A 9501-nucleotide genomic window follows, 5' to 3' on the forward strand; every position below is an offset into this window, starting at 1 on the left:
CGAAAATATTTGATTTACAAATAAGGAATCCTACTTCGCGGAATTTCATTTATCACGGTAGGGTCTAGAACCAATTAACCGCGATAAACAAGGGTTCACTGTACCTTAGAGAGGAGCGTATATTTATGTCTTGGTCTGCCTGTCTTGGTCTGGGTCTACAAGACAGCCTGTTCTGAGTCCATACTGATGGTGGGAGTGAGAGTGAAGCACTCCCAAGCTGTCATGTTGAATGGGGGGAACTTCGTTTGATATATTGCCAGAAGAAGAGCCTCCTGAAGTTGAAGGACACTCAAAATATAACTGCCTCTTAAAGTAGAGTTGACTTTAATGCCTTTGATGGAGTAAAGCTCTTGGGATCCAGATTTGCTGGTGTGATGTGGCACTGTTCAAAAGGAGAATAAACTGCTGTAAACATTAATTAATAATGGGACTCTGGAATGTATAAAGAATAAATCTAGGAAATTGGAAGGTGTCAAAAATGAAATGGAATGCTTGAAGATCAATATTCTAAAATTAGTGAGCTGAAATGGTTCAGTACCAGTCATTTTGAATAACACAATCATAGTCTATTATGCCAAATTTGAAAAATTCTAGAGGAAGTGCATCACATTAATGACAGAAAGAGCATTTTCAAGATCTACCGTGAAGTACAATGCTGTTGGTGGGAAAATAATGTCCATGTTAATTAACATGACTGCTCTCCAAATTTACACACCAACTATTGATGCCAAAGATGAAGACATTTTCCAACTATTGTGTTATGACACTCATTAAACATGCAACCAAGATGCATTAATAATTATTGGTGATTGGAATGTCAGAGTTTGAAATGAAGAGGAAAGGTCAGTAATTGAGAAATAGAGCCTCACATAATAGAATTCTGTAAAACCAATGACTTATTATTGCAAATACCATTTTTCTCCCCAACATACTAATAGCAACTATAGACATAAAGTTTGTTGGGTGAGATACACAGAATGGAATCCACTGCACCTATGTAAAGAGACAATGGAGAAGCTTGATATCATCAGTCAGAAGAAGAAGACCAAGTGTTGACCGCAGAGCCAACAATCAACTGCTCATAGGCTCATGTGGAATGTGTGCACAGACTGATAGGTAGTCACTCAAACAGAACAAGAGGTTTGAAATCAGGAAAGATGAGAGTTAGTGCTGTATCCTTTGACCATACTTAACGTACTTATTGAATTTGTGTGCTGAGCAAATTGAGAAGCTGGATTATATGAAGAAGAAAGCAGCATCGGGGTTAGAAAAAGACACATTAATAAATGGCAATATTCAGATGACACAGCTTTGCTTTGTGAACGTGAAGGGTCTTGAAGTATTTAAATTGATGAAGATCAAACTCCAGATTTCAGTATGGATTACACCTGAACAGAAAGAAAACCAAGATCAATACAATGGATCAATAAAAACCAACTGGATAAAGGAGAATGGATTGAAGTTGTCAACAATTTTATTGTACTTGGATCCACAATTTACATTCATGGAAACAGCAGTCAAGAAATCAACGGAGGTATTTTATTGGGCAAGTGTGCTAAACAAGATCTCTTTCAAATGATAAGGAGCATGTATGGCACTTTGAGGAATAAGCTGTGTGGACTCAAGCCCTGGTGGTGTAGTAGTTATGAGTTGGGCTGTGATTGCAGGGTTAGAAGTTTGCAACCACCAACAGCTCCAGGGGAGAAAGACTGGGCCTTCTACTCCCCTAAACAGTTATAGTTTCGGCAATCCACAGGTGGTCATGATGAGTCATCATTGGCTCAGTGGCAGTGAGTTTGTTTTTTTGTTTTTTTTGACCCAAGCCATAGTATTTTTCAATCACTTCATATGCATGTGAAAGCTGGACAATGAATTAAAAACATCAGCAAAACCTTGATGTCTCTAGTTTAGGTTGGAATGTACTCAATGGTGCCTACACATATGGGATGCAGTAGACAGAGTTCATTATGAATTGGAAAGATGAGCGTACATTTCAATTTGTTAAACCATCAAGAAGAAGAAGACCTTCAAGCAAAAGAATTGACAAAGTGGCTGCAATTATGGTCTCAAACATATGTACTATTATGAGGGCGTCAGAGGGCTGGGATTTAAAATTTTTATTATACGAGTATTACATATACTCTTAACAACAGCAATAATATTATCAAAGCTGATTTAAATGAAGTTTTCTGATTCAGGAGAAAGTTATTAACTTACCTCTTTTATTCCCCAGATTGAAAGAATTGATCAACTTTTTGTTGCTGGTGGCCTCCGCCACCTTATGTTTTACTATCAGGATGTGGAGGTCGCTGAACCAGGTATCTGACTTTGATGTGACGTAACTCAGGAAGGGGTATTCAGAGTGACCCTAGAGAGGCATGAAGCAGAAGGCTACTGTGAAAACTAACCAGACTGCTTACATTTCCTTGTCAGGGGAGGTGGGGAGCAGGGACCTGCAGTGAGTGTGGTTTTTAAGAGTGGGTAGTGGGTTACACATTGAGCTGTAAACTATAACATCAGCAGTTCTAACCCACTGGCTGCTATAGGGAGAAAGATGAGGCTGTCTACTCCTGTAAAGATTTCAAGTCTCAGAAATCAAAAGGGGTAGTTCTGCTTTGCCCTATAGGGTCACTATGATTTGTAATCGATTTAATGGCAGTGAGTTTGAGAGTTAGAAGCAGCCAGATAATGGATTAACTTTTTAGCCTAACTTTATTTGGGATATTTTGTTTACCTTATCACGCTTTGCTGGTGAAGTGGTTTATGTTCTGAGGCTTCCTTTTATTGCACACTAGTTTGTTCTCTGTAATTATGTTCTAGAGTCTCTTATGGGCATCTGCTTCATGTCTCTATAGGCATTATTTCTTTTTAACGTAGGAATTATTGCCAATAAGCTGAAGTCTGCTTTTTCAGTTAAATACCCCAGTATGTATATCTTTTTGACTGACTGTGATTTAAATTAGTGATATTTCATAACAGGCTTATTCGTTTTCACTTAAACATTTGCATATCTTTGCGTGGGTTCAATTGGCGTCTCCCACTCTACATTAAATGAGTTAATATAATTTTAAAGCCTAAGTTAGGGATATAAACAGATACATTCTGATTGTGTTCAAATATCATATGCATCCTTTTATGACTCATTTGAAAATAAGGAAATTGTGATTGTTCTTGGAAGATATCCTGACAATACTTTTTTCAGGGGGGTTTCTTTAAAAACTGAGGAAATTATGTATGCATATTGGAAATGAACTGGCATCTCCCCAAAGTTACCAGTTTGATATGAACTGGGAGGAAGCATTTAGCTTTAGATCACTTTAGGGTTCAGATTAGTGGTTGTCCAACTTATTGACCCATCTGGGGCAAAGGGACACAATTTTAACAGTGAAGCTTCTTTTTAAGAGGCGATCAAAGTATCTCAGAATAGCATTCATGAAACGAAAATCTTTTGCATTTGTAGGACAAGTTGGCCCTTCGGGAGGGGTAAATCTTGTTTCTGGAAAGACGAAAAAACCCAAGGTGTTCGTGACTGAGGGAAAAGATGTTGCTCTTACAGGAGTCTGTGTGTTCTTCATCAGGACTGACCCTTCCAAAGCCATCACCCCAGAGAACATCCATCGGGTAAGGGACAAGATCAACTGTTTACACGGAATTTCCCCAAATTACATTGTACCCAAAGCAACTTATACAGAAAGTTCTCTCTCACAGTGGAGATAATGCATTGTGTGAATTATAATATCTGAAAACATTTGCACAGAAGTATGTATACAAGGGGTCCTTCAAAGAACTCCTGGAAAATTTCCAGTTTTTAATTCCAGTTTTCCATGAGGTTTTGGAAATCCTCTTTTGTGTCTTTATCCATGTGATTGTTACATGCTGGTTCTGACTCATAGAAACCCTACACACAACCGAAGGAAACACTACCTGGTCCTGCCCCATCCTCAAAATCGTTCTTATGTTTGAAACCATTGTTGCAGCCGCTGTGTCTATCTTGTCGAGGATACTCCCCCTTTTTACTGCATCTCTACTTTTTTGAAGTATGATGACCTTCTCCAGGCCCTTGGTTTTCCTGACAGCATGTCCAAAGCACCCGAGGGTCCCCATCCTTGCCTCGAAGGAACTGTCTCTATACCTCCTCATATTAGTATTGGAAACAAACAAGACATTCACTTTAAATCTGTTGAAAAACAAGAATTAGTATTTAATTTATTAACTCAAATTAACATAGCCCTATATATGAGTTAATAATGTGTAGGGGGATCTTTTCAAGAGAATTCTCCATACACAATTTGCCTTTTGGTATATTTCATAGACCTCAAGCAGGGTTCCTAATATTGAGGGATCGCTTCATTCATTTATTGTGCAAAGTGTAGCACATCTGCACGCTTGCCCCCTGCCCCCTGTTTGATCAGAGCAAATACACTGGCAAATAAGCGACTTTCATCTTGACACTTGCCCCTTTGAGGGCGACGAGATTTATTTTGTAGCCAGTAATAACTGCTTGATCAGTGATGAATTCATATGCAGAAGTGACTTAGTAGCCATGTTGGGGGTTAAGGTAGTTTTTGTTGTAAAGGCCTTCTAATTGCTTCCCAGGACCTGAGCTTTAACATGCTGGACACCGCTGATGGGGGCCTGCTAAACAGCATGAGACGTTTGCTCTCAGACATCTTCATTCCTGCCCTCAGAGCCACGGACCATGGCTGGGGCGGGTGTGACAGTCTTCAGGAGGCATCTAGCATCCGGCAGGACTTTTTGTGCTCTCTGGAAAACTTTGTGAGCGTTCTATCAGGGGCTCAAGAGAGTCTGAAAGAGAAGGTAAGAAGGAATAAATATCATGAACCACATATGCTGTTTCTCTTCTTGGATGCACCTCAGATGATTTCGACTCATCGCGAACCCCCATGATAGTCGGACTGCCTGAGGATTTTCTAGGCTGTAGATTTTGCAGGAGGAGATTGACAGGTCTTTCTCCACGGAGCCCCTCAGTGGAATGGAACTGCCACCCTTCTACTGAATGGTTGAGTTTACCTGGTGTACCTCTGGAGCGCCTTAATGACTTCTCCTGTTGTTGTTGTCAGGTGCCACCGAGTTGTTTCTAGCATGTAGCACAGAACAAACCCTGCCCTGCCCTGCACCTTGCTCCCGATTGCCCCTGAGCTTGAATCCAGGGTTGCAGGCAAGGGGTCAACCTTTCTCCGTGAGGGCCTTCCTTCTTTTCCTCTACTTTACAAAACAGGATGCCTTTCTCGTGGGACTGGTCTCTCCTGACATTGTGCCCAAAGTATGCCAGATGAAGTCGCATCATCCTTGCCTCAAAGGAGCACTCTGGTCATACTTCTTCCAAGACAGACTTGTTTGTCCTTTTAGCAGTCAATGGTACTTTCGTCATTCTCCTCTAGCACCACAATCCAAATGCATCTATGACTTTGCTCTGTTTTTTAATTTAAATATCCAATTTTCATATGCACATGAGGCACTTGAAAATATCATGGCTTGGGTCGGGCCCACCTTAGTCCTTGAAATAACATCCTTGCTTTTTAATACTCTGCACAGGTCTTGTGCAGTGGATTTACCTAATGCAACATGTCATTTGATCTCTCGATCGCTGCTTCCACGAGCATTGATGTTGGTTCCAAGGAAGACAAAATCTTTGACAACTTCCACCTTATCTTCATTTATCATGATGTGACTCATTGGTCCAGTTTTGGTCTTCTTGACAAAATTGTTGTAATGCAGACTGAAAATCCTTGATCTCCATCAGCAAGTGCTGTCAGTCTTCCTCATTTTCAGCAAGCAAGGTGTGTCATCTGCACATTGCAGGCTGTTAATAAACCTTCCTCCAGTCCTGACGCCACATTCTTCTTCATATCAGCCAGCTTCTCTGATGAGTTGCTCAGCATGCAGAGTGAATAAGTGTGGTGAGAGGATGCATCCCTGACACACACCTTTCCTGATTTTAAGCCATGCAATATTCTCTTGTGCTGTTTGCACAACTGCCTCTTGGTCCATGTATAAGCTCTGCAGAGTTCAGTAAAGTGTTTGGAAATTCCTATCCTCTTAGCTGGTTTTCATTTAGCTATCCTGCAAGTCTTGAAAACACGTGTAGACATTTAAAATATCTTTCATTGTGACAGGTGAAGGCTTCCAGAGCAGCCCATCAGTTTCCGTTCAACAATTCCTGCCCATTTTGTTTCACGGCATCCATTTATGAGGGGATCCCTCCAAGGAACCACTGCGTTACCTGCTGTCTCCAGCACTTCCGGTTTCCCTTCCTCTTTGTTTTCTAAACCTCTGTTCTTTGTCCTTGGTAAATGCTGCCCTTTTGATGTTACATGGTTCATTATGCCAATACAGGGGTGAGTTCTGGTGTAGATGTGATGAATGATTAAGGTCCACAGTGTTGGGGGGTCCCATCTGTCTTTATCGGATGAATAAAACTGGCATTAAAAAAAACCAATTTTAAGTTTAGCTCCATATTTTTCTTGCAGTCAGCCTAGAGCCTTCTAATGCGATCCTCTCCAGAGCACTCCTTCGTTAGTTAGGGTGTGGAGACTGATGCGTACATGGCCCATGCACCCATTGGACTAATTGCTATCAGGTGCATTCCATTGACATCGCCTTTCTTACCTCCAGACAGGGAGAACCAGTGTTTTCACCTTAGCTAGCTGGTCATGAGCTTATCAGACAGCCGTCACTCCTCATCAAAATAGGATGTAGAATACTGTCTTTGTGAACTATTTAGATTTGTGAGAATTTTTCTTGTCCTATGAGAACTGAAGGTAATAAGACTGAAGTTTGTAAACTTGTAGTGTTCAAAGTATTGGAAGGTTTCGTAACAGTGCTGATAGTCAGGGATGTGAGGTGTGCGGTCATGTCAGATGTTCGGATCCAAACAGAAGGTGTGAAGTGCTTGTGGTTTTGCTTTGCATCCTAGGGTGAAAGGGATTTGGAAGTGGTGTGTGTGTGTGTGTGTGTGTGTGTGTGGTGGGGAGAGGGACGAAGAGCTTCGAAGACTCACTGGAATGCTGAGTTCAGGTTCTCTGGGGGAGAAAGAGTTTGTGTCATTTTTTTTTTTTTTACAAGAAAAAAAGGAGAAAATCAAGAAAGTACTCAGAGTTCAGGTTGGGCATCTGGTTTACCAGGACGGGGTCCCTACCTGTTAGATTCTGGGTGAGACTGGTTACATTACCTGGGTTTCTATCTCGATGCCATTGATAACATGGAGCTTTGGAGACTCTCTGCTGTCCACCGCAAGTTCTGGCCTCCCCACAGGGTTCTCAGGGGCCAGAGAGGGAGGAAGGCACTGGGTGAAAGGGGCATTCGAATTGGGGGTAATCCCGAGGGGTAGAGTATCTCACATTGGCTAGTTGCTGAGTTAGGGGAGAGGGGGCCAAGTGGGCTCCCTGCTGTGTGGAGCTCCACAGCATTCTCTGGCTGTGCAAAAGCAGGGAGGAAATCCCAGGTATTCCTGGAGTACAGAGCATTCAGGTCTCACATCTGATTTCCCAGAATTCGAGTCCCTCCCTGCCTGTTGGCTTCTGACTTGGGCAAGGAGCGTTCTTGGTAGGAGACTCTCTCTGGGTGCCATCCTTCTGGTATCCTCCATCGACTCTTGTGGAGCTGTCTTAGTTTTCTTCAGCTTTATCCTGAACTTGTTGTTGTCAGGTGCCACTGAGTCAACTCCAGCCCACAGCGACACAATGCACAGCAGGACACAGCACGGCACGGCCCTGCACCATCCTCCCAATTGCTCCTGTGCCTGAGCACAGCCACAGCATGGCCGCTGGGCCAATCCAGCTCCTTGAGGGCCTTCCTATTTTTGTTGCCCTTGAACTTACATACGAGCAATTGATGGTCTGTCCACAGTCAGCCCCTAGTCTGATTTTAGCTGCTGGTTTTACTGAGCGTCTCCACCGTTTCTTCCCACAGACAGTCGAGTGATTTCTGTGTATTCCATTTGGGCAGGTCCATGTGCGTGCATAGTTGCTTTTTGTGTTGTTGAGAAAAGGTATTTGCTATGAACAAGTTGTTGGTTTAGCAAAACTGGATCATGTTCTCACCAGCTTCATTTCTATCACCAAATCCATATTTTCCAACTACTGTTCCTTCCTTTTTGTTTCTAACTTTTGCATTCCAATCACCAGTAATGATCAATAAATCTTAATTACATGTTTGATCAATTTCAACTGAAGTTTTGGTACAATTCTTCAATTTCTTCATGACTAGCTTTTGTGTTTGATGCATAAATTCGAATAATAGGTATAGTGATTGGAATTCCTTGAAGGTGAATATATATAATCTGATCATAGATAAGATTGTACGTCATGATGGATTTAGTACAAGGAATGCCATGCCTCTAGGTTGTGTTATTCCTGTGTAGTAAATAATATGATTTCTTGATTCAAAATGGCCAATACCAGTCCAGTTCAGCTCACTGATGCCTAGGATATTGATTTTTATGTGTTCCATTTAATTTTTGATCACTTCCAATTTTCTTAATCGTACTTCACACATTCTGTTCCATTCACTAGAAGATTTTAGCAGCTGCTTCTCTTTACCTTGAGCTGCACCCCATCCACTCATGAAGACCCCACAGGCTCCTCTCCCACAGGCTTTGCCCGACTCCCCTCAAAGAAACCGTCTCCTCTTCAGTCACACTTGGAGGGCTTGCAGACCCGAGGGCCCATCCTCCTGTAGTATCTCTGATGTTCTCTTTCCTTTGTTTAGGTTTTCAGTGTTTGACAGTGCTTTGAAGTGATACATAAGGTTTTCAGTGACTTTTGCCTCCAGAGTGGGGAACTGCATGGTCTTTTGAAGTTGTTTCTTAGCCTGGAAGCTCCATGGAAACTTGTTTGCTTTGGGTGACCCTGTTGCCATTTGAAATACAGTGATATAGCATCCAGCATCACAGCAACACACAAGCCACCACAGAACAACCAACTGACAGACACATGCGCACGGACCTAGAATTAGAAACCTAAAGGGCAGTTCACACTCAATATAGCTGAAACTGAAAGAACTCAAGGAAAAAAGGCAAGCCTTGTATCGCAATTTTGAAAGATTCTATAAGCAAAATATTGACTGATGCAGGAAGCATCAAGAAGAAAATGATACATAGAGTCATTGTACCAAAAAGAACTCGCTACCAGTTCACCATTTCAGGAGGTAGCATATAAGCAAGAATCAATGGTGCTGAAGGAAGAAGTTCAAACTGAACAGAATGCATCAACCAAAAAGAAGGCCCAAGAATTCACAGAATAGCCACTGAAATGTTTCAGAGGCTGAAGAAGCACTGGAAGCACTCACCAGACTATGTCCGGAAATTTGAAAGACAGCCCCTTGGCCAGCTGACTGGAAAAGATCCATATTTGTGCCCATTCCAAAGAATGGTTCGAACTATAAAATGATATCATTGATATTGAAAACAAGCTAAATTTTCCTAAAGACCATCCAACAATGGTTGCAGCAGTACATTGACAGGGCACTTCTAGGAGTTCA

At 41.8% G+C, this 9501-nt stretch overlaps 1 protein-coding gene across 1 annotated transcript in view; it reads left to right on the forward strand.

Annotated features, from left to right (window-relative positions):
* The window catches only part of DNAH5 (dynein axonemal heavy chain 5), a 290518-nt gene that overhangs the window by 1929 nt on the left and 279088 nt on the right, over positions 1 to 9501 (forward strand). Inside the window, exons 2-4 of the mRNA XM_013008527.2 lie at positions 2234 to 2318; positions 3461 to 3621; positions 4597 to 4818. Of these exons, the coding sequence (XP_012863981.1) occupies positions 2234 to 2318; positions 3461 to 3621; positions 4597 to 4818 (468 nt within the window). The remainder of the gene's footprint in view (positions 1 to 2233; positions 2319 to 3460; positions 3622 to 4596; positions 4819 to 9501) is intronic.

Source organism: Echinops telfairi, unplaced genomic scaffold, assembly GCF_000313985.2.
Source record: "Echinops telfairi isolate 266 unplaced genomic scaffold, ASM31398v2 ScPeMD7_7469;HRSCAF=8507_1, whole genome shotgun sequence".
In the NCBI taxonomy this organism is placed as follows: domain Eukaryota; kingdom Metazoa; phylum Chordata; class Mammalia; order Afrosoricida; family Tenrecidae; genus Echinops; species Echinops telfairi.